Source organism: Tachypleus tridentatus, chromosome 8 (assembly GCF_004210375.1).
Source record: "Tachypleus tridentatus isolate NWPU-2018 chromosome 8, ASM421037v1, whole genome shotgun sequence".
Taxonomy (NCBI): domain Eukaryota; kingdom Metazoa; phylum Arthropoda; class Merostomata; order Xiphosura; family Limulidae; genus Tachypleus; species Tachypleus tridentatus.
The window spans coordinates 106,832,736-106,859,048 of record NC_134832.1 but is presented as its reverse complement, the minus strand read 5'-3'; the positions used below and the strand labels follow the sequence as shown (position 1 = coordinate 106,859,048).

The 26,313-nt window shown below is 33.1% G+C and overlaps 1 protein-coding gene across 19 annotated transcripts; it reads right to left on the bottom strand.

Annotated features, from left to right (window-relative positions):
- Positions 1 to 3,888: 3,888 nt before the first annotated feature.
- On the bottom strand, positions 3,889 to 25,294 carry LOC143223149 (mitochondrial nicotinamide adenine dinucleotide transporter SLC25A51-like). 19 transcript variants are annotated; one of them, XM_076450695.1, is made up of 5 exons: positions 24,952 to 25,294; positions 16,283 to 16,392; positions 12,089 to 12,134; positions 11,788 to 11,871; positions 3,889 to 5,125 (listed from the first exon to the last, which is right to left on the bottom strand). In XM_076450695.1, exon 5 carries the CDS (start codon positions 5,099 to 5,101, stop codon positions 4,160 to 4,162), a length of 942 nt encoding a protein of 313 aa, XP_076306810.1. In that variant the 5' UTR covers positions 5,102 to 5,125; positions 11,788 to 11,871; positions 12,089 to 12,134; positions 16,283 to 16,392; positions 24,952 to 25,294; the 3' UTR covers positions 3,889 to 4,159. The 19 variants fall into 19 exon arrangements, with proteins under 19 accessions (XP_076306810.1, XP_076306808.1, XP_076306809.1 ...); XM_076450693.1 differs by lacking the exons at positions 12,089 to 12,134; positions 24,952 to 25,294 and adding exons at positions 21,164 to 21,224; positions 24,736 to 24,907; XM_076450694.1 differs by lacking the exon at positions 24,952 to 25,294 and adding an exon at positions 24,736 to 24,907.
- Between the last annotated feature and the right edge of the window lie 1,019 nt (positions 25,295 to 26,313).

Here is a 26,313-nt window from a genome sequence, read left to right as displayed (position 1 = left end):
CACGAGGAAATCATTATACATAATTCTAAACATCCATATACAATGTATAAAACATTTACAATGCCATTCATTGAATATTAACAAAAAGAAGCTTTATATGTCTTTCGTTTAGAGCAGAGATAAACTCCATGTGAAGTCCACGTTGCCATGTTTCCATTGCATTTTGCAACAGGAAAATTTATGTGCTCAGATGTCTAAATGTGATGAACTGAAAAATTTGATGGACATTGTTGTAAAAGTTGTGAATTATTTTAAAAGTGAAAGCTCTCTCATACATCGATAGTTTGTTGAGTCTTTGAAGAAAAGTAGTGACTACATTTGATGATCTTGCTGATTTTGCAAATGTAAGATGGTTAAGTAGAGGAAAAGTCTTGAAACGGTTTACTCCTTAAATTAATGAGTATTTTGTTGAAAAAGGTAAGATTGAAAGATTCCCTGAAATTGAAACTTTGTCATGGTAGTCTGATTTACACTTTCTGTGCAATATTATGGCTCACAGTCTATTCATGAATTTAAATTAAAGCTAAACCTCCTTGCGGAACAATTACAAAAGAATGATTTGACACTTTTTGCAAAGTTGAATACTTTTCTAGAAAATAATAAGGGCTGTGATTTTTCTAATGCTAAAGATGATATCTATGTAGACTGGATCAAAAATTTGAATCACGTTTCTCCGAATTTAAAAATTTGAAATTGATATTTGAATTTTTGCATGATCCACTTCAATTTGACTTAGGAAATTTCAGTAAGGAAATTACATTACTTTTGTCTTTGGATAAGTGTAGATTTGAAGACGAGATGCTTACCCTACAAAGTGTAAAACACATAAAAGATAAACATAAACGATTTATCAAAGAGATGTGGCTCATTATTCTGATAAATGAGTCTTACAAATTTAAAGATAGCAATTTCATAATTATTTTCCATGTTTGGTTCCACATGGGCGTGCGAGTCAAAATTTTCTACGGTAGATTTTCTCAAGTCCAGGTACAGATCTTGGCTTACTGATATAAATTTATAGGCAGAGCCAAGATGTTCATTGAGCATAGATATTAAGTCCAATTTCACGAAACTTGTTGATGAAAACCCCCTTCAATTTTCACATTGAAAATTTGTTGAAATGCAATTATTTTGATTAAACTAACATCTTTCTTCTTTTTTTTTCCAACAGTGTGGTCAACGTTGTTTTCACTAGCCACTGTTGTGGCCGCTATGAAAAATAAGTTGCCATCCAGAGTACTAAACAAATACCAGCACAACGATAGAAACTTAAACCATAGCAACAACCAAAGTTTTCATTTTGGCGAATTTTAAGCAAAAATGCATTCATGCATGAATAAAATAATCTTAAACTTTCGGTTTCATTAACCACAGGTTTTCCAAAAATGCCATTAATAATCATCATTAACGCTTAGTTTTACAACTCCGATTTTTAGTGACGTCACAAAGGTGTAAAAATTTAATTCTTTACATGACGTTCTATCAGGAGGTTTTAAAGGTCAAAGTTGTCACATGACTTGCTTATTTACGTATTGCAAATCGCTTTAACATAACGATCTCAATCCCGTATGATATGTGAAACGCTAATCCTTTTCCATTACACTCCAGTTTTGTATCTGCCTAGATCAATCCTTTTGTAATAAGTTTAATGATAAAATGGTAATTAGCCTTTGAGAACTAATTTTACTCATAATACGTTAATTTTGCCTGATCCAGATAAATTTATAAATTTCAAACTTCCTAGGTAGTGTTCCAAAAATATTTATTAACTCGAAAACCAAATTATACCAACATCACTACTTGTCACCAAAACATACAACTTAATATACAGTTGCGTACCTAATAAAGAGAAAATTACATGTGAATATATTATGAAAATGTCTACGTTAATAGTCTTACCATTTACATTATTCTTCATTCGCAATTCACATGAGAAGCTAATATCCGACATTTGCTGAATCTCATAGGCTCGAAGAAAAACAAGGCTTGTTAGACCGGACAAAAATAATTTACGAGACCACGAAGCCATTATGAACAAACAGGGAATGATCATACAAATATTACATCCTGTTAGCTATTCACCCTTGTTATTGTGTGTGATGAGAACACAAGTTCATTATCTCTTTCAAAAGTATAATCCCCAATAAAAAGAAAGAATAAGAGATATGTGGTGTAATAAGAGTGAAAGCACAGTTTCTAATAACTATTTATGTTGTTACTTTATGATGACAAAATTAACAATGCTTACCCAAGAAAAGTTTATTATTCAATGGGGAGTCATTATATTGTAATTCAACAAATGCTACTTATATTCACTAGATGGCGGGACAAGAAGAGACTACTTAGTCTATTTTCGTTTTATTAATTTGTTTTAAATAATACTTAAATACTGCTTTAAATAATTTATTTCACGTAAATGATATATTAAAAAAATGTTAAAACACACTAAGGTCTTTTTTTTATAAGAATTACACATGCCAATAAGATACAAAAATACCACTGACTTATACTTATTTTCAATTGTTCGACCAAGCTGAACTTAAAAAGTGTTTGAAAAAGTAATTAATATTCAAACACTTTTAATAATAAGAATACGCATATGTTAATTGTTGTAGTTGGAAATTATAAAACGAAAAATGTTTAACACCTCTGTTATAATTACTTCTAGGGTTACTTATACATAATGCGCATAAATACTTTATTTTTAAACCTATGTGTAATTTTTTTTTCACAATACATTAGAATGAATATAAAAATTCTCCATTAACATATATCCAGTATTCGTTAGTGATGTATTCGGAGAAACTGCAAAGAAGGATTTATAAAATAATAAAAATGTCAAATGCATACTTCTCAGCTTTTCCATACAAAACATTAATCTTAAACATCAAGCATCTTTACATAATTGAAAAGCACTGTTCCACTTCTTTATAGGGTTTTTTTTTGTAGGATATTTATGTATCAGAGTATCATCAAATAAGGATATTCCAAAGTTATTTGGACACAGTTACATGATTGTTAATCTTACATCTTTATTGTTTTGACTGTCGATGTAATAGATTAGTGGTAACTAATCACAACTGTTTATTACCACATGACAGAAATGCTATCCCTTTTGGGTTCTAGGTAATGAATAAAGGCTAGTGTATGGATTTTTTCTCGACTAATTTTATTTTTTTCTGTTGAAAAAAGCAAATCAATAAAATGTAATAAGTATTCACAGATTAAAAAAACTAGTATTCTCATATTTGTTGTTGTAAGGGTATCTCATAGCTAACTGAATATAGGCTTCAAAATTAATTATGGTAGGTTTGGTTTGTTTTGAATTTCTCACAAATTTCCATAAGGGCTATCTGCACTAGCTGTCCCTGATTTTGCAGTGTAAAACTAGAGGGAAGGCAGCTAGTTATCACCATCCATCACCAACTCTTGGGCTACTCTTTTACCAACAAATAGTGGGATTGACTGTCACTTTTTTAATGCATATCATGGCTGAAAGGGCGAGCATGTTTGGTGTAATAGAAAATCAAGCCCACAACCCGCAGCTTTGGAGTTGGGTACCTTAAGTATGTGGCCATGTTGGGCCAATTATGGTAGATAATTTGAGAAGGTTGAGCTATAAAAGTCATAAAAGATTAAAAATGTATTTGATTTTATTTTGAAGACTACAAAAGGAAGGCTGAGAAATATAGTGCCTATCTTGGATACAGTAAAAAATTCCCAAGCAATTACCCATATCACAGTTGCAGGCAATCAAGTATGAAATATGAATTAAATGAAAAAGACTGGATAGTGCTATGAACTTCATTAATTTGTTTAATGTGTCATTAGCTTTATTTAATTTACCGATGATGTCTAAAAAAATTTTAATAGGGTAAAACAAAAATATTGAAAAAAACAACAACTCACTTTTAATCCCAGAGTATTAAAAAAAATAAAAGAACTCCAAAATATTTTGTGAAACAATCCATGTATTGTACATTTCATTCCATAGCATGTAAAGATAAAATATTTCTTAAACTTCCAATTTGTTAGTAACTACCTTATCTAAATTACAACCTGCAGTTAAAATTGAAATAATGTTAGGCAAGCATCAAATTTTTCAAAGTTACTTTGAATGGTTTTCACCAGTATTCAGTTCGTGAGAACTTCTGCAGTATTAAGTTGTATATCTAGCATTTGATGATGGGTAAAATACCTTTTTCAAAAGCTCATAAGAAGCATTAATAATACCCCAAGAGAATAAGGCTCTTGTATAGTTGATATGAACTCCGTAAAACATATTTTTGACCCTATAACCCCGTTCTATATAAGTTAATTGAAGAGCCTCAGAGAAGCTCAGAAAACGAGTTCCATACTGAACTTGCATTTTTGTTTTGACAACATTCACAGGATAAAAAATAGTACTGATTATGGCACCAACAACAGCCCCACTCACAAAGTCCATTATAAGATGCTCCAACCATGAATTGCTGGTGGGCAATGTTTCTTTGACTTTTCCTCGCAAAGAAAAGAACATAATATTACTTGGTCCATTTCTCATAAGAATTGCAGACAATCCTCGGAAATATTCTTTGGTCCCAAATTGCCTTAGTTCTCTAAATGCATGAAAGGTATTATGGAACTGTTTATGATAGTTTCGATCTTGCAGGAGTGTCTGAATTCGCTCAAAGGGCATAAGTATTGCTTCTGTTGTCCCTGCTAATACTGATGATATACTTAAACAAAGGAACGGAGAAATAGAAGGGAAGTTTTTCTGTAAAACGTTACTGTATTCACTATAAGTTCCAAACATTATAGAAACAGACACAGTTTTTTGAATAAGTGGAGGCAAACAGCCTCGATACAGGCGATGTAGTCCATCTTGTCTTAACTGATGAATAGCATCATAAAAGTGTACTCCATCTCGCATCTGCCGGAAGATGACCTTATGAATAGGGAAAGTAACACTGATATTGATGAAAGCAGCTCCCCACCCACATGTGTATTCTTGCAGATTACTTGTTGTCTTAGTGTTACATTGACCACTGCTTTCCAGTATGGAAGTTTTGGAAAACTGATTGTTGGAATTTGTGGTAACAGGCTGAGATATTTCAACCATAGCCAAAAGTCTAGTTTTTCATTTCTAGAAGAAGAAAAAAATAGTTACCTCAAAATAAAAGATAAACTTACACTATACACACAGTGTCCATCATATAAATAATTCATTAATATGAAGTATATAATAATAATAACAATAAAATTAAACTACTTCCTATAAACACAATTTCTAATCACTTTACACATATCAATTTAATAGTTAATTTTAACGTTGATTGATTGATTGATTTAGTGTTTTATGGCACAAAGCAGCTAGGCTATCTGCGCCAAACGTCCAGTAAAAAGGTAGAAATAAATTAAATGTAGTAAAATACAGAAAAAGTAATGAAGGTAAAACAAAACATTATTGAAAAACAGAAAAAGCATAAAACTAACATTGACACCTAGTCTACAATATTAAGAGAGACAACAGAGTAAGAGAAGTTGTAGAGGACTTTCTCTAGCAAAATGGTAACGATCATAACCCACTAGGAAGACTAACAGGTAAGTACAAGAATCACCATCAGTCACTTGAAGTTGGTCTTTCCAGTCTTGGTTCCGGGTTATGTGTCATAACAGCCATTATCAAAAGGTAAAATAATAAAAGTATTAAAAGACATACAGCAAAATTGTAATAATGATTAGCCAAATGTCCAGTAAAAGGTAAAAGTAAAGTAAATGTAGTAAAATTCATAAAAGGAAATGACAGTAAAAACAAAACAGCAATTAAAAACAGAAAATGGCAAAAAACCAATGTTGACATCCAGTCTACAAAGTTGTAAAGGACTTTCTGTAGCATAATGGTAATGATCATAACCTGCCAGGAAGACTAACAGGTAAGTACAAAAATCACCATCAGTCACCTGAAGTTAGTCTTTCCAGTCCTGGTTCCAGGTTATATGTCATTATGGCCAGTACCAAAAGGTAAAGCAATAAAAGTGTTAAAAGACATGCAGCAAAATTGTACTAACAACTCGCCAGGACAACTAACAGGTAGTTCAAACAGCAGTGTTAGTCACCTGAAGTTGGCCTTTCCAATCCTGGTGTCAAGTGATTTAATGTTCTGGCCATTTTCCAATTTCAAATTGAACTAGAGAGATTGAGACTCTGAAAAGGGAACCACAATTAAAAAGGTGTAATGAATAAATATCCAACATTTAAATGAGATTAAAAGATTAATGGCCATTAAAAACTAAAAACTTTATCAAGGTGGACAGTGTCACCATCACCAATAACACTGTCCAATGTTACAGACAAACCCTGGGACAGAATATGTTTAAAATAGTGCTGTCGTTGAGAGTCGTAACGATAACAAGAAAGTAAAATGTGGCGTACAGTGATTTGAGTGTTACACAAACTACACACTTGTGCAACTGTTCCAGATAAAAGAAAACGATGAGTTAAAAAACTGTGACCAATGCATGGTCTAATTAGAACGACTTCCTCCTTTCGAACCTTATGAAAGCTAGATGGCCAAAGCCCAATATACGGTTTTATTTGAAAAAGCTTGTTGTCGTGTTGCTCACTCCAAGTGGACTGCCAGCTGACACAGAGCCGAGCCTTGAATACAGGACCATAGTCAATGTACAGAATAGGCACAGTGGTGAGAGTGCCAGAGCAGATGGATTTAGCTGCTGTGTCTGCAAGCTCGTTCCTGCAAATACCAACATGGCCTGGTATCCAGAAAAACTGGATAGAAGTAGATGTTAATGAGAAATGGGCCAGTCGGTTTTGAATATCAGCGAGAACAGGGTGTGAGCCAACGTGAAGTGATTCCAGGGCCAGTAGAGAACTAAGCGAGTCAGTACAGATAGTGCAGTTGGAGTACTGCTCAGCTTCAATATGATCCAGGGCAAGAGATATGGCATACAGTTCAGCAGTGAACACAGAAGCTGAAGAGGGGATTCTGCGCACAACCACCGATCCGTAACAAACCATGGCAGAGCCCACAGAATTACCTGATTTGGAACCATCCGTATAAATTGGAACAGAATGATTGTTCCGAAAGATGTTCAGCAAATAACAGACAGTATTTCCAATTGGGAGTGTCTGCTTTTCCCAGATGACTTAAAGATAGGTCATATTTAGGGACTGTAAGAAGCCATGGTAGGATGGGCTAACCAGTGAATACAGCAATGTTATCTAAGGACAGACCCAATTCATTCAACTGCATCTAGATACAAAGGCCAAAAGAAGCAATGGCAGATCATCTGTTCTGAAAATGTATGGTCCACCAAGGAAAAAAAACACAACCTCAGGTGGGATGATTTAGTAAGGAACAAAGTTTTGAAGCTTATATTAAAGACAGTTGCAAACTATGGAGTTACAAAGAAAGTTCATGAGACTCTGTGTATACGCTCTGAACTGGGAAAGTGTGGAAGGCTCTCGTGCAGAGCCAAAGTCCTTGTTGATGAATGGGGTCCAACATCTGTAAGGCCAAGGTCCTGACAGAGCCATAGACCAGTTTTGATCGAATAAGAGCACAATATATCTTTAGCACAGATCATCGATCCGCTCCCCACGTGGTGGAAGAAAGGACATGGAGGATGTTCAGTGCTCTTGTACATTTGACCCATAGCTGTTTGATGTGTGGTATAAACATCAGCTTATGGTCAAAGATAATCCCCAAGAACTTTGTCTTTGGGACCACAGGCAGCACAACTTCACTGATAAAAAGTTCAGGATCAGGGTGAATAACCCATTGGCAGCAAAAGTGCATGCAAACAGTTTTAGAGAGAGAGAGAAGTTAAACCTGTTTGATGTGGTGCACTTCAGTAAATGTAGCTGCCACTCAATACACCTCATGTTCGATGACTGACATTAGATGTAAAAGTCGTCAACATAGAGCTTGTTTACAACAGTAAGAGGGAGTTGTTCAGTGATGGCATCAATCTTTGCACTAAAAAGTGTGACACTCAAAATTCAAGCCCTTAGAGATTCCAACTTCCTGTAGAAAAGAATGGGAAAGTGCCAAACCCACATGAACTTAGAATCACCTGTCCATTAAAAGAATTTTAATAAAAATGGACAAATGGCCACATAACCCATATATATGGAGGTCTCGCAAAATGCCATACCTCCATGTTGTATCATAAGCCTTCTCAATATCAAAGAATATTGATACAAAATGTTGTCATTTGAGAAAGACTTTTCTGATTGATGTTTCGAGTCAAATTAGGTTCCATGGTGAAGTGCTGTTGTCAGAACCCACACTGGGTGGGCAAGAGGAGATTGTTTGATTTGAGGAACCAAACAAAAATAACATTAACCATCTTCTCTAAGGTCTTACAGAGACAGCTCATCAAAGCAACTGGATGGTAGTTTGATGGAATCTTGGGATCCTTCCCAGGCTTAGATAAAGGTAGGACAATAGCCTGGTACCAGGCATCAGGAAAAACATTCTCCTTCCAGATTCAGTTCAAAACAATCAGGATAGCAAGAGAAGCAGGAGGTAGGTGGCATAGCATTTCACAGTATACATTAATAGATCTGATTGATGTACTGCCAGACCGATGAAGGGCCAGTTTGATTTCTACTAGTGTAAAGGGACAATTATAGTCACAGAGACAATCAGCTCAAAATGAAATACGTAAGTGCTCTGCCCAAATCTTGATGGCTAAGAAGATGGAGGAAGAAGCAGAAGTGCTAGATACCCAGCAAAAGCTTTCACCCAGAGTATTAGCAATGCTCTGGATATCAGCTACTTTCTGGTTATGAGAGAGCAAGATTGAGAGAGGGACAGAATTATATTGTCCACTAATCTTTTGAATCTTGTCCCATATGACTTTGGAACTGGTGGATGAAGATATGCTAGTTGTGAACGTAATTAAATAGTCCTTCTGGCTTTGATGTCTTACCCACCGAGCATGTGCATGGGCCTGCTGGAAAGTGATGCTGTGGGAGAGTGTGGGATACCTACACAAAGTATCCCAAGCCCATTTTTGAGCCTTCTGTGCCATGTGAAAGACAAGATTTCACCATGGCGACGATATTGTGGAAAACGTGTTGAGGTTTTATGAATACACTGAGCAGCTGCCTGTGTAATACAGTCAGTTACTGCTGCCACACAGTCGTCTATTAGTGGCTTACAGACAATGGTAGGATCAAGTTCTGCAAGAGCGGTGAAAGAGGGCCAGTTTGCTTGATCCAGCTTACACCAGGGCACACAGGTCAGGTGAAATCGACCATGGCCAGTTTCTCTCAAAATTACAGGAAAATGATCACTGCCTCATGGATTATTGTCAACCTTCCATGAAAAGTGGAAGAATAATGAAGGAGAGCAAACTAAGAGATCAACAGCAGTAAAGGACAGACTAGGTGCATGAAAATAAGTATAAGAATTAGTATTGAAAAGAGAAAGGTTGTAATCAGAGATCATATGCTCTACAGAGCAAACCCTCTCATCAATATTAGCATTTCCCCAGAAAGGATGATGTCCATTAAAGTCTCCAAGGATTAAACAGGGAGATGGCAACTGTTCAATGAGAGCATCAAGGTCTGATTGATCATATCTCTCTCCAGGTGACAGGTAGAGAGAACAAACAGTGATGGTATGACCCAAGGAAACACAGATGGTTACAGACCCCAAAGGTGTGTTGAGTGGCAAAAACAGGGTGGGCACATGCTGACCAACCAACAGTGCCACCCCTCCATGCACTCGTCCATCACACAGTTTGTCATTTCTGTACACAGAAAAACTGCCAAAAGGTAACAGTATCAGCAGGTTTCAGAAATGTTTCCTGTAAGGAAAGACACACAGAATGGTAGGAAGCAATCAGTGCTTTGATGTCATCCAGATTTGAACGTAAACCTCGACAGTTCCATTGTATCAAGGGGACATTTTTATCTATGTGTAGGCAAATTGGGTGGAGAGCCCTTCTGTTTATAACCACATCTTTTTTTTTATTGGTTTTATCTGAGGGAGGTCTTTCAACCTCTATGGATTCTACCCTGGGTCGATTGGGCAGGTCTTTGCTGTTGGAAGAGGATTCCAGTGCTTGAGGACATGAACGAATGATTATTTTGCATCTTGTGATGGGAGAAAAACATGTACCCGAGGAAATGCCTGTACCCAGAACTAAAGGAAGTGGATCTTGGGGTTTGTTGGAATGTATGCTAGAGATAGATAAGGGTGTTAAAGTTGATTCATCAACTTCTTAACCACTGAGGTCAAGAGACTTTTCATTTGGTTTGAGAACAATTCTTTTTGAGGCACAGAGATCTGTCTGCACTCTCACTGTAGTAGTGAAACAAAGTGCAGGAGTATATGTCCAAGATAAAGTGGTGGACAGTAATTTTAGAGCCTCAGGGTAAGTAATGTTTTGAATCATTTTCAAACACTGCACCTCTTTTTCTTCCAACAATTTAGGACAATAATGAAAGTTGGATGGGTGAGAGCCATTGGAATTGATGCAATGAGGAGCCGTTTTACACTCGAAGGCATCATGGTCCTTGCCGCTGCAATGAGCATATGTCAAGGAACCACAACATGATGTCTTTGAGTGAGTGAACTGCTGACACTGGACACAATTGAAAGGGTTTGGAATGTATGGTAATACTCTGCAATTTAGATAACCTGCCTTAACAACAGCAAATGGACATGGTGATGTAAATGTCAGAATGAGGACATTGGTTGGCATCAAAATTCCATCTTTGTGAGTGGAAATATGCTTCACTGCAGAAACTCCTTGGGTGTAGAAACCAGTGAGAATCTCCAACTTGGGGATGTTCTTCAAATCCCTCTCAACAATAACTCCTCCTTACAAATTCAAAGTAGCAGGAGACTTAAACTCAAATGGTGTATCCCAAATCGCATTTTGAATGCAAGAGAAATTCATTGTGTTGAGATGTGGATGTTTCCCCCAATATGTCACAAGAATAAAGCTTCTTTACTGACTTTGGAGAGCCAGCAAGTCTCTCTAGTCTCTTCCAAATAAAAATGGGAAACATATGCCCTAGAGGTTTGTCTGAAAGAGAATGTAGTATAAGAAAATGAGGTACAGGTGTTTCAGATGTTGAAGATTGCTGCTCAGAATCTTGAAGATGTGGTCGTTTACCCACAAAATGTTTTTTCCCAATTTTATTGAAGTTTTTATTTGGAGGATTCATAATAAAAAAAGAATATTTTGGTGCCCAATGACCCCCCCCCCCATGGAGCCCTATGAGGGAACACACTACAGTGTCAAACAAGGACACTGCAGCTATGCCAGGATTTTGTGAGAACTATACCCAAACACCAGTACCAGATACAATGTCCACAACACCTGCTGAGAACATCCAACACTAATACTTGTTTGACCCTAGCCCAAGTGGACCAGCCAACTGACCTAAGGGGGACCACCCCAAGGTTGCCCGTCTACAGGAATTCAAGGCCAAAGTGTTGTGTTAGGGTTGGACCTCTCAACCACCTGGATCCTCTCTTCCACTTCATGGGTCACCAAACACGTGGGTGGATGTTTAGATCCCAGAGGTGAACTGAAAGAACAGAACCTTCCCTGGGAGGTCCCCTCACCATGTACAGGAATCCACACCGAGGGACAATCCACAGGTAACCATGTTATTGAAGAAAAGCACATATGGTTAGTTATTGTGTATAATTAAACAAGTTTTTCAACATTCCTCAAAATAAACCTTAGAATAAATTGCACCACTGTACTTTTAGAGCATATATAAGTATGCATGTGAATTGCCAAATAAGAGATTATTTACCTTGTGTATATACAACAATTTAGCATAACATGTAAGCAGGAGTTAATCTTTTTTCTTGAAACATTATATATGGTGCAAAAATATCTGAAAAAAAAAACAAAGAAAAAATAAAAGCTTATACTATAAGAATACAACAAAGAAATATTCATTAAGAAAAAAATAATTAAATAAAAATCTATTAAACTGTAAACTAGTCAAGGTTTGATCAAGCAGGTAAGAAATATCAAAACTTAATATTTAAGCTGTAATTAATTAATGAAATAGAGTATCTGCATGCAGCTCAAACGTCTGAACTATGTACCATTTCAGGATCCAATTTCTACTCTCTCTCCAGCACACTATTTTTCCTATTATAAGAAAACAAATTATAAATACTATTCCAGATGGAGGCCTCACCAGACTTTTATAAGGTTACCATAACTACTACTTTTAAAAGTGATATAAATACAACACATCTGAAAATTATCTTTCTTTTTTCACAACTGATAAAACTGAGCTGATGAAGAATTGATGTTGATTTCCTATATAAAAACCTCTTCTTTTTCTTTTAAATTACTTTTTCTCTCACACTATCATTTACATTAATATAAATCAGTAAATGGAGGTTTTTAATTCATTTGTACCTAGTATTTTACTTTCCTATCTTTGTATTTACGAAAAAGACCTTAATTTATAGAATGCAAAATTTTGGAATGGATACATACTGTTTGTTACTTTTCAGATAACACAGTCAAAATTATGCATATATAGACTTCATCGACACTTGCCCATTAATTTTCACATGAAATATGTTCCTTACATTTCCTGGAAGTCAACTTTACTAAGATTGAGATAATAACTTACCAACTTCGCAACTGGATTACATAAAAAAAAATAAAAAATCAGAGGTACTAATATCTAGGGTACTAGAGATTTCTATATGATTTTATGTATTCATCCTGATGTATTCCATAAGACATTTATTACACATCTAAAATGTATAATTTTAAGGTATTTAGTTTTTTCACAACAAATGTTATCTAGAAACAAAACCCTCAAATAAAGAAAGAGGTAACTGACAAGAAGCTGACCACATGTTTGAAAGGAGTTGTGTAACTGAGTGTCAGAAAGTAGAGGGCATGCTTAGATGTTTGAATGTATAATTTTATATTATAAACCAATACAAAGAAACACTTTTATACCTATATTAAAAATAATAAAATAATATAAAATTATATATCTAAGCATGTCCTCTACATTCTGACACACAGTTACATAACCCTTTTCAAACATGTGGTCAACTTCTGGTCAGTTACCCCTTTCTTTCTTTGTGAACCTGACAATGACCGAAGAAGGTTGAAAACCCTCAAATATTTAGAAAACCTAGGGGAAGAAGAATTGAGCTTCTCCCCCAGGCCCTATAAAAAGAAAATCTCTGATGTATGTAAGAACAAGGTGTTGAAACAGCATCTTTCTAATAGGATGTATCATTGGCCAAGCAAAAAAATTTTCAACAACCTTGAATTTCTTAACTTTCTACAAAAGAAAAGATTAATTCATTCAATATTTCTAAAAGTCACTTCCCATAACAACACAACAGAATATCTAATTTGCAGCTAAAATATACAAATTCCTATCTTTATCAGCATTCTAGTCCATTTTACAATATATTATGAGAAAGCTAAAAATTTAGGGTAGCCATGTTTCTTCTAGACCAGGGATGGCCAAGCTTGCTTAATGTAAGAGCTACATACAATAAACTTCAGATGTATGAGAGCTGCAAGACATGAACAAATATTATACACACATTTTTATTGTTACACGTACATTTGTTACATAAATTTTATAAAATATTAATAAAAACATGAACGTAATAATATTTATTCGTATATGTAGTTTTTAAACTGTTAATTTGTATTAGTTTCAATAACACAAAGTACACACACACACACACATATATATATACACCAAATGGTTTTACAATCCTGCATGATTATTGTTTTAACTATATTGAGCATTTTTTATAAGGTAATGAACTACGGAAAGATAAGAAAAATATTCAAACTTGCATTTCATTAACATTAAATGAGACTGCCAAAAATAAAATGGGTAAAAACAGATATTTTTAATAATATTTATTTGTCTTAGTAAATATCTGATTAAAATATGGAGGAAAATATGTAAAACAATAAATTTAGAAATATTTTAACCAGATATCACCTTAAAAAATTTTAGTCTTATCACAATATTTTTCTGACACAAACAGACATTGATATAATTATCAGGCTATTTACTGCTAGTAAAAGTCTTGTGAGCTTCCATCTTGGTTGTGAGTCATGAAATTCCAACCGATATATTGTCAAGGCTGTACGAGTTAGTTCTGTCAGACGTTAATTTGTAAGGATTGCATGATGCTTCGACTTAACAAACTTCATTACAGAGTACAGTGATTCACAGCAGTATGTTGTGCTGAAAATTGAGATGAGTTGCACACTGGTTTTCTTCAGTTCAGGATATTTTATTTCTGGAACTTGTTTCCAGAACTCAGTTGTAGAATGGGATGTATGAATCATCTTTAAACCCAAGTCCTCCTGTAGTTTTATCAGTTCCATTTCCACAGTAGATGATTCTATAACCAGAGGTTTGAGAATTGGACAACCATCACTGATCACATCAACCATGATTTACAAGAAATGCAAAGCAGGACTTCAGCTTTTGAAAGTCCTCAAACCTGTCTAGGAAATTATCAAACAGTCCTTGTAACTTATCTTTGTATTCTTTCAGTTTGTGGTCTTTTATTTCAATATCAGGGAATGTATTTACTCTCCTTTTGGGATTGGGAAAGAAATTGAAGTTTCTTGACAACATGCCTCTTTGAAAAAGTCTTATTTTATGCTGAAAGATGAAAATTGTTTGAGTAATATCAGAAACAATCTTATCCTTCCTCTGAAGTGCCAAGTTGAGAGTTTGTACATGATTCATTATATCAGTAGGGAACATTAAATCCGTTCTTCAAGAAAAGTAATAATAGGCTCCAACAGATCCACAAACCTATTTAAGACATAGCTGGTTGACAACCACCTCATAATGCAGTAGAAAGAGACATCACTAAGTTTATCTTCAAGCTCCAGTTCTTCAATAAAATATTTGAACTGTTGGTGGATCTTCCCATTTAAGCATATGAAATTGACAATTTCAAGAACAAATATCATAATATCTTCATACTTGAAGAATCTGGCTGCCAAATGTTCATGATCAATATGCAATGAAAAGGGAAAAATTTTAATAAGTGCAATTAATCCTGCATTTTTCCCCACCATTGCAGGTGCTCCATCTGTTGAAACACTGATAAGTTTATCCAGTGGAATATCAGTATTTGTTAAGATTCTGTCAATCACATTTTTAATGTAAAAACCACACGTTATTTCTTTTAGTGCCACTAAGTCCAATATCTCTTCTTTCACAATTACATCAGAGGAAACACAATGAACAAACACTGCCAGTTGAGGATTGACTTGTATGTCTGTTGATTCATCAAGGACTAAGCTGAATGCAAGGGAATTCTTGAAATCATTTTGAATTTTGCCTGCAATATCAGTACTGATATGGGAGACACATCTCTCTGTAGTGTAGCATAAAGCTTGTGTTTGTGCTATTAGTCACTGAAGTTTTGTGTTATATGGATCTAACACTGCAACAACTTCAGCTATATTCTTCTTAACAAATTCACCATCAGAATATGGATGTTTAGCATGAGCAATATTTCACGATATATCAAAACTAGTTTCACTCGTTGTATAAACCTCCCTACTGAACGGTGTCAACAGTGTCTGCTGGTTATTTAGTGGTGATTTTAACATAGTTAACTTGTTTTTCCATAATTCTGATTTTGGTGGATAATCAGACAAAAAGTTTTTGTGATTTGTTTCATAGTGGGGTTTCAAGTTACTGACTTTGTAACAACTGAGTAACACATTGCAGATAAGACACAAAGGTTTACCTCCTTCAATGGTGAATGCAAAATTCTTCCTCCCATTCTGGCTTAAAATTTCTGTTTTCATCTTCATGCTTTTGCTTCTTATAATTTGATGATGCCATCTTCCTTCACAAAATTTTCACTGACACTTCTTAAAAATTAAAGTGAAAGGAAACAATAAGCTCCAACACGTGCAATGCAACCAAACTCTACAGCACCCAGTATCACACTAACACTCTGCTAATTTCACTGCCTGCAACACAGCCACACACATAACAATCACGGGATCACAAGCCACGCCCACCAAAACTAACATTGTCAGCACCAGCTTGTAGGATTACTGATTCTCCAATACAATTCCTCTGTAATCCTTGCTGATCCGAAATTTCTTTAATCCTTGACTGAAGTCTAGCATTAAAATTAGGATTTAAATTATTAAGTATATTTACTCACCATGAAAATTAAACTTACCTTTTAATCCAGTGGATTCTCAGCTTAAACATGGTAAATAACTATAAAGCTTGAAAATTTGTTATTTACCTTTTATATTACTTGTGATGCAAAAAGAAGCTCAGCCAACGCAATCGTGGAAATTGCACATTATATGTCAAAGAGCCACATGTGGTTCACGAGCCGTGGTTTGCCCACCCCTGTTTTAGACCATAAAGGAAATAGAGGGCACTCATTTAAGTGCATCATAAATATTAAGGATATTAACAAACTTCCTGTACATTTCATTTATGTTGTAGATGTAGGTAACTCATTCAATTCCCTACAGATAATATAACAAGTTAGTAAAGATCACAATTGAATGGACTAAAATTATCAAAATAACTAGCTGAAGTCAGCATTCCTGATTATACAATGATCCAAATAATCAAAATATTACATTGTCACTTCTTACTACTTTTGATTAAAGTTAAGCTTAAATGACAAAGCATGACTCATGAAATAATTAATTAATTAATAGTACTGTTTCCAATCATTACTATTTTGATTATTCTAACCTTGATGGACCAACAGATCCCTTATTGTCCCTAAACATTATATTAACTATCCAAGTCATGTATGATAATAATTAATTTCCTGAATGTTACCAATTACTTAGCCGAAAAATAAATCATTTGCTAGCTTCACTAACTGCCAAACTCTAATGTATGGTGGAATAAAAAAGTTAGAACAACTAAATTAAATATTCAAGATAATGCATTTCTGTCTTAGAAGCCTAATTGTAGACTTATTCTTAGACAAAAGTATTTTTAACTTTTACAGGTAGTTATAAAATTTTGAACAATTTGCATAATGATTGAGTGAATTTTTAGTTTTGTATTTAAGTGGATAATATCACAGATGGAAAGGGCTACATTTAATTAACTTTTACACCCTAGTAGACTGTTTTAATCACTAAATAAATGTATGAATTTAATAAGCTGAAAAACTTGTAGCCTTTTCCTTAGAAACATTCTTATAACATTCACATATATCAATAACTTACAATGAAAAATAACATTTTAAATAAAATATATTTTGATTTTTATGTACAAGTTCTACTAAACTATCATAAAAATTCTGTTACAATACATTTTCTATTTTATGAGCAAAATTCAGATTTTTATGGTATATACATGTGTGTGTGTGTATATATATATATATACATAGGTTTAAGTGAAAACATTAGAAATCAAGTACAAAACTGACTTCCTCAACAGATATCAGCTTTTGTTTATACAATTCAGAGTATTAAGATTAGAAAAAAACATGTGGTGTGCCACATGATTCTGTATTGGAGATACCCATATCTAATTGTTGTAACTGTCCATCACATCAATATATTCCTGACTGCATCATAACATTTATAACCTCTCTCTCCAGTGTTCAAAAATTTATAATTTCTAAACAAGTAATCAAAATTCTACTTCTTGAATTGGACACTATATTGTGGTAACAGCAGAAAAATAAAATATTTATTTAAGATTGGTTTGATTTGTTTTGAATTTCACACAAAGCTACACAAGGGCTATCTGCACCAGCCTTCCCTAATTTAGCATTGTATGACTAGAGGAAAATCAGCTAATCATCACCACCCACCACCAACTCTTTTACCAATGAATAGCAAGATTGAACATCACATTATAATGCCTACTATGGCTGAAAGGGTGAGCATGTTTGGTGTGAAGGGGATTTGAACCTATGACCCTCAGATCACGAGTCGAGTGCTCTAACCACCTGGCCATGCTGGGCCATTTATTCAAGAACAGCATTTTATTTATTATTAAAATACAAAACAAAAACTTTATAGCTCTGGTAAAGATAAACAAGGTAGAATGATTTATCTGTAAACATTCTGACACTTTCTGTATTAGTAGAGCTAGGTGATCAGTGAAATTTGCTAATAAATTAACTGCCAGGCTTGTTAATCACTTTAATTCAAATAATGAGTTATTCCCTTGACTTGAATAAAAATAATAATATATAATGTCACAAACTGCTTAACAAAAACAAACATAATGGAAATATTTCAATCACCTGAACACCTGAAATAATCAAAAACAGTACTAAATGGAATTAAGTTTGATTAGTTGATTATTTTCATGAGTTATGACACCAATCCATAATGTTAATATTTCAGTTACTAGATAGTTAGAATAACAACCCATGCCCGAAAGTTTTATTGTCTTGAAATTTTAACGTTCTACAGTAATTCCTGTACAATGAATCTGAAAATGATATCCATTTTTCTCTATAAACAAAGTTTTCACAAAATGGCATACACACCTTTACATGCATGAAGCATTTCCATTAAAATCAGATCACATTTTGTTATGCTTGAATTGTTGATAATCACTAACTATAAATTTCTCTAAACCAATCAGTCATTCTAGAACTCACAAAAAACATGCTACTAGTATATAAAAGCTTAACAGCCACATAACATGTCATTTCTGAATAATATTTGATTGTGTGTGCCCTGAAACATTATTTTTTTCTTTTCAATATTAATTATTCATTGTAAATGACCCAACCATATTTATTACATTTTGATAAATTCATTGTAAAGAACCAAAGGCAAAACTTTACAAAATTGATCAAAAAACTGAATTACACTTAATTTGGAATAAAAATTGGAGGATCTGCACTGTCTATGTCAAAAAGTTGAGACAAAGGCAAAAAAATTGTGACAAAGTGTTTATACCATACATTGTACAAGAAGATTCACTGGTTTATTGAAACAATATTGCTGAATTAATACCAATGCTAGAAGCTGCAGCCTATGAACTAAGTGAGAACCAATTGTTTATTGATTCCTTGAAAAGAAGTCTAAAAGGTGTTCTCCTTCACAATGTAACATATTTACATTTTTTCCTATTGTTCTTTTTGTTCACTTGAGGGAAATGTATGAATATATCTGAGAGTCAAGTACAAGTAACATAATTGGTTAGTTAAGAGATTGTATGTGTGTTGTTGGTCAACAATCTGGTTATACAAATGACCATGCATAGTTAGCCTGGTACCAAGATAATAAAACAGTGAATGTGAAAGGTCGACCAAACGAAAGTCCTACTACCTCCACTTAACATATAACTGAGCTTCATGAAGCAGTTTGTAAAGGCTTTAGACAAATATGTTGACTGATTAAAGAATGTATGTGGGGCATTTTCAGCTCTTTCAAAAGTTAAATGTAAGGAAGAGATTTCTGGTGGGCCTCAAGTTAGGAAATTAAAGTCAAATGAACAGATTGCAAGGAATAAGAGGAAAGCCAAAAAAGGTGTTATAGACAATTTTTGAGAAATTAACAACAAGGCCCCAAATTTTGAAAATAATATCAACAACATACTTGTTAAATTCAAAGAGATGGGTTGTAATACAAGCTCAAAAGTTCATTTCTTATACTCAGAGAAGAACAAGGGAATAACTTTCACCAAGACATCAAAGAAATGGAGAGGAGGTATCAGGGAAGGTGGAACACATCAGCATGATGGATGACTGCTGCTGCTCATTCAAATAAGATGATTCAGATGTAATACAATGAAAAAAAAAGACCACAAACACTGTTTTGAGATTAAAAGATGTAGATTTCTCACACATAAAAACAGGACAAATGAGGATGCAAATTCATTTGGCATCAATTTTCTTCTCTATTCCTCAACTTGTTTGCATTTTTGTTAACAAACATAATAATAATAATAAAATATCTTTGGAGTAAACAATTTGAGTAAGGGTTGTTTTTGTTCCCCATTCATAAAAGAAATCCTTACACGATAGAAAAAAATTATTATTCTTTTTTAAATCTGCATAGATGAATTATGGATAAATCTATTATTAAAACCAAAACAACTTTTATGAAGTTTAAATTTACAGGTCTGTGTAATCTAACCACTTATTTCAAGTAGTCAATCAGATCTTAACTTAGTTTACTGAATAGTTAGAATAATCAAAAACAGCAATATTTGGAAACATTAGTTGGTTACATTCATGACGTTAATCAATTCCATCATAACTTCACATAATTATTTCACATCACAATGCTCATAGATAATCAGTTATACCAATTAACTGCACGCATTGAATACTGAGTTATGTCAGGCTTTTATAGAACTTTTTTTTTCTGACAGAAAAGACATACTAAAGTAGTTAGATGTGTATAATGATTGCTACTTATGTAACTGAAAATCATATGTGAAACATCACTTTTTATCTCTCGTATATAAATACAGCTGTGTCCTGAAGCAAAAGATAAAATATAAAGTCCTGGACTTTTTACAGACATTTTATGCAGAAAAAATTTACTATGTTATCTGTATTTGTCAGAAATGACAAAAAAAATGCAAATACTTATGAGTATAATCATTTTGCAGGTGAATTGACAGTTTTGTACATAAATTATTTTGAACTTTTTTAATAGTAATGGCAACTATTAGAGCTGCTGTATTTCATTTCAAAACAAAGTTTGTCTAAAGCATAAATAAACATATTGTTTAATGCTAAAACACACCAGTTCTTCATAAATACACGTGTTTGGTAAAACCATATTTTGTGGAAAATGTTTGGATCTGTTTGAAAATACAGCGAGTATATGAAGAAATCAACTAAAAACAAAACACTGAACACTCAAACATAATCCCTGATCTGCTTTATTACTATACAAACTTTCTCCTTATGTTTTAAAACTACAAAGGAAAATGGCCTAAATTAAAGTCTAACTTATTACTTGAATTTTAATATAAAAATTTCACGTTAGGTGAAAAAGATATTATATACATTCTTATGATGTTAGTAGTTACGCATATCTTAATAAAAAAAAAAAAAGAAGAAACTAATGTTTATGAAATTCCTCAAATAAAGTGCATTTTACTGTACTGAGATTACACACAGCTACAGACTACAAATATAAATACAAATAAGAAAATCTCAACTGATCACCTGAGATCATCCTTGATAAAAAACTAATCACTTTTCTTTTCTTAATTATAGCCCTTCATAACTAAGAAAATGAAAAAAAATTAAGGTACATATACCACATAAATATGCATACCATTCTACAAGTTCATAACTAAGCTGAACAATTCTGCATCTACATATAAACTTCTAAATCTAAAACTCATGTTACCCTTAATTTTCCATCACTATAATTCACAGTCCAAAGAATAATTTTCAATGTGTTATTATTTCTGTAATGATGGGATCAAAACAACACACAATGCAACTGATCATCAACCACACTTAATTTTTTTAATCATAGTAATAATACTACTCTCCCACAAGCATTAATAAAATGTAATAGAGGAAAAATTTATTTGTCAAAAAGAGGGACTAGCTTATGGAATGTGTTACTGTCATCAACAATGGAGGTTAGTTCCTTCACAGAAGTGATAGCTTTCAAAGAGTAAAATCTATTTATTATATATGATATTTCATTTACACGTTATATTTAATTTTAATCTCCAAAAATGTGAGGGGGCCAACCATAAATTCTTGCATAGCAATAAAACTGGTGTAGGGTGAGTTTCAAGGATAAAGTAGAAATATCACAATCCTACTGGTTTAAAAAATTTAGGCTTTGAATTTGCTTTTGTAACTTTTCATTAATTGCTTAAACAAAACTGAACCCATCTTTGTAATTTAATAATTCCATAATAACCAACTGACATAACATTTTATCGTATTAAATTTTGCTTTTAAAGAACACTTTACAGACCAGAAAAGTGTATATTATTATTTTACCTAACTTTTAACTGTGAATTAAGGATAGTCATTTTTTTGTGACTGTCATAAAATAGATGGATTTAGTCACCAGGAAAATAATCCTTAAATGTTTTATCATTCTGAACTTACAGGCTGTAAAGAAAGGCGATAGTTAACAGCAACCATCATCACCTTTTGGCCTTGTCTTTTTTTTTTTCTTTTCATGGGTAGTGAAAGTTCAAATAGTGTTCATATAGTGTACCAACAAATCCAAATCCAAAGTTCAGTGTGTGCTTTTGTAGCAATAGGCCATGAGTCATTAGCCCTCAGATTCACAGTTTTGACTCAGTGAAGAAACACAATCAAAAGGTTTGGAAAAATTAATTTTTAGAAGGAAACAACTAACTCACCTATCTAGTACATTAATCTAAGTTATCATTAAGAAGTGTGAAGAACAAAACCTTCTGTTGCTCTCTATTACCACCTAAATTATCTTTTTACCTGCAACAGACTACACAGTTATTAATGTACTTCCACTTAAAAATATGTATGGGTAAATATTATGAATATAATAACAGAATGCATAACAAATTACAAAAATAATGGGATTCAAAGTGACAGCACCTCATTTTCAGTCCTGTGTACACTATTATTTAACACTTAACCAGCACGTTATGAGTGACATTAACAAACAATGACAAACTGGTTAACCACACTATCATTCGTAACTGATACTTTTTTAAATGTTAATCTTGCTTTTACAGTTTTAAATAATAATGTCAACATAGTACATTACATAGTTGTTATATTTAGCTAGGACATGAAACATTAAAGCTAGATGCACACTTATTGTAGCTTTTATGTATAACATAACCACTTGTTATCTGCTGTGTTGATATTAACAGACAGAATCCTTATGAATTATTATATACATTTGTTAATATTCTCAATCCTGCTCTGCAACTTTAATGACTGACAAACTAGATTTACCACAAGTTTAAAATTATTAGAATTATATACCCTGATAAAATATTTAATTTTTAACATCACTAGTTCTAACAATTCTAATATTGTTAGTTTTTGTTACTGGATTTTGCAGTTTTTGATTTCAAAAATTTACCTGTAATCAGCGGGTAAACATAATATTTTCATACACTGGATAATGCATTTATATAGAGTTATAAATAAATGATAAAACTTATATTTTCATTCTTTTTGTTTGTTTAAGGTGAGAGATGACACAGAAGTATATAAACAATTTAGCTAAACAAGTGGAATTATTCCAGGTGGTTTCAAGCATATTCGTTTGTTAAGTGCCACCACGGAATACCTCTTTTTCATGTGATAATCTAATAGTTAAACATCATTTTCTGAGGTGACTTCACCCTTAAAAAACCATGGCTGTTTAAGAAAAATCAGCACTTTCAAACTTTGACCTTGAATCCTTTTAGAATATTCAACATTGTCTAAAGCATCAATCTGCCAAGATTGTTAGATATTGACCAAATAGACTGGGAGTAATTATCCAACAGGCTTTACAAAATAGAGGTTGGGTCAACTTCAATTTTCATACCATTAGGACATTCCCAATAGTTCATAGTACCAAGATATAAATTTTGTTTGATATTGTCCCAATAGGCTCAAAGAGTTAAGAGTGCAAACAAATATACAATTCATCTTCATACATATAATTGGAATCACACATGGAAGGTAAGAAATTTAAGCTATAATTTGGACCAAATGTTCAACACAGATGTGAACCCACTTAAGTAATATTACTAATGAAAATACTTTGGGCAACATGGTAGATACTGTAAGTAATTCAATCAAATGAAACATAGCCCTGTTGCTTGTACTAATAGTAAATATAATAAAATTTTAGCCTCTATTTATAGACCTTATGACCAAGTCAAAGGCATTGAATTATTTATTGACAGAAATTAATAGTTAGGGCTCACTTAAAATACTGTTTAATGTTTTGGTTTCCTTAAGGAACTGACTTATTGAAAGTGTCTCAAAAAAAGGCTAATAAGAATTATCTTATAGGGGATAGATAAAGATAACTTATTTTATCTTGATAAAAGAATGCTAAGAGGTGATCTTACTAAAGTTTACAAGTTTATACTGGGAATCAATAATATAAATAAAGACTTCTGACTTATTTGTGCTGTATTTTAAAAACAACAAAATGTATGGATTAAATTTTAAGATTTGTAAAATTACTGGTTAGACTCCACTTAAAATTATAACTAAATTATGGCAGTAGTGGTATGTGTATTGGACAACCTGCTCTGTCCAAGACAAGGAACCAAACCGTGAATGTTAGCATTTTAAGTCTGTAGATTTACTGCTGTCCCAACCATGGGACAATAGTACTGAAGGCCAAAACTTCATAACAGATTAAGACAATAATGAAAGACTCTCTAAACATTAATTTTTTCTTTTCTCAGAGGGTGAGTGCATTAAATTCCACATATATTCTAACCATAAAGACCAAAGCACAACAAAAAGAAATGAATAACATAATCATTCCAGTGACAAAAAGTGTTACAAATTTTTGAGAAATAAAAATCCATCACTTTGTTTTATCTTCATTGTAAAACAAAAGCAAATCTCTGAAACTCAATATACTGTGAATTTTTTTCCACAGATTTTTTCAGATAATTTATATACGAAAACCAGGTTTCACCCTGTCTCTCGCTCTTATATTATACTGTAGTAATGGTACCGTTATTTGACAGCGTTATTTCGAGAGTCAAATATACTTTTAACATTATTATTATCATGAATTACTAGCAGCCTTCTAATACCTATTTTCATATTTCTGTATTCAGCGTAAAGCCTATACTGTATCCGTGGATAGCCGAAAATTAATAAACGTTTAATTTTATGTTCAAGACACAAACACAGTTACAGTAACATTTCACTAGCAGTAGCCAGTAGTTAATTTTTACACTAGTATTAGTACACTATAATACTCTCGTACAACTAGTCCTGGTAATAACGTTGGTAACAAAAATACTTACATAATCAGCAACAGTAATCGTATTACACTCTGTAACAGTAATATTACCAGCACTTGAAAGTTACAACAGTAAAATGGTTAATGTTATTGTTAACACAATACAAAACAGACGTTGGAATTGGTTTCTTTAGTTTCTAAACCTCAGGCCTTGTCTTTATAATTATGGTAAACTATTAAAATAAAACATATGTGTGTTATATACGTTTTATGTAGAACTAAAATTTTAGAAGCTGAACAGCCGACATGAACCAATATAGCTTTTGTTGTTCATAAACATCATGTTATTTTACAATTTAGAAGTTACTCCTCACTTATTCATTTAACTTGAATGCCAACTATTTCTGCTTTATTCAGGTTTTAAAATTTCCAGCCAACTCTTAACGTAATAAAAAATAAATTTTCTTTTTCTAACACGTAAGTTTACAAATTGGGAAGCTAAAACGAAAACTCTTACTTAGATCAAATTATTATTTCGCTTATCACAATGAACACTTTCTCATTATTATGTTTATTAACACAGCCTTTGTTTATTAACAAAAATACAAATAAAATGAAGAAAAGGAAGAGAACATTGATGTCAAACAAATATCTATATTTATCAATCCTGATTTCTTTTTGTGTGAAATCAATGTCTTTTAGTCTCAAAATTACGTCTTATTGCCTTTCTTTTATCCACTGTGCTTGGAGGATTCCATTTTATTATTGTTGTTTGTTATAAAGCACAAAACTACACAAAAGGCTATCTGTGCTATGCCCACCACGGGTATCGAAATTCGGTTTCCAGCATTGCAACAGTAATCAGCCATAATGATGATGATGCCCCTTCCCTGATATATCCTCTCCATTTCACTATTTTGCTTGTTTTTCGCTGACGGCGCCAAGATTTATAGGGAAATAGTCCTTATATACTCGTAAGTGTAAGATTTGTTTTTCTTTTTGAATTTCGCGGAAAGGCTAAAAGGGCGAGCATGTTTGGTGTGGGATTCAAACCCGCGACTCTCAGATTATGAGTCGAGTGCCTTAACCACCTGGCCATGCCGGACCATTAGTGTAAGAAATGAAATTTCAATCTAATATTACAATTCAATTATTTTAATTTATCAAACATGTTATTGACAATATTTTCGTAATTTGAGTCCATGTTGATTCCTAAAAAATTCTCAATAACATCTTTAAAGGCAATCCACACTTCATTTTCAGCTTTCCTCGTTGTTATTTTGAACTGTTTATCCGAAATCAATTTCTTAATCTGAAGTCCAACAATAAACCCTTTTGTCAGTTTCGCTTTTCAAAAGTTGAAAATTGTCAACATAGATACTTGAAACAGTCGCCATCTTTGTCTACAGCCTTTACAAATTGCTTC

Bases quoted from the DNA above. Each gene is read 5' to 3' on its own strand.
- LOC143223149 (XM_076450695.1), bottom strand. From the start codon at position 5,101: ATGGTTGAAATATCTCAGCCTGTTACCACAAATTCCAACAATCAGTTT.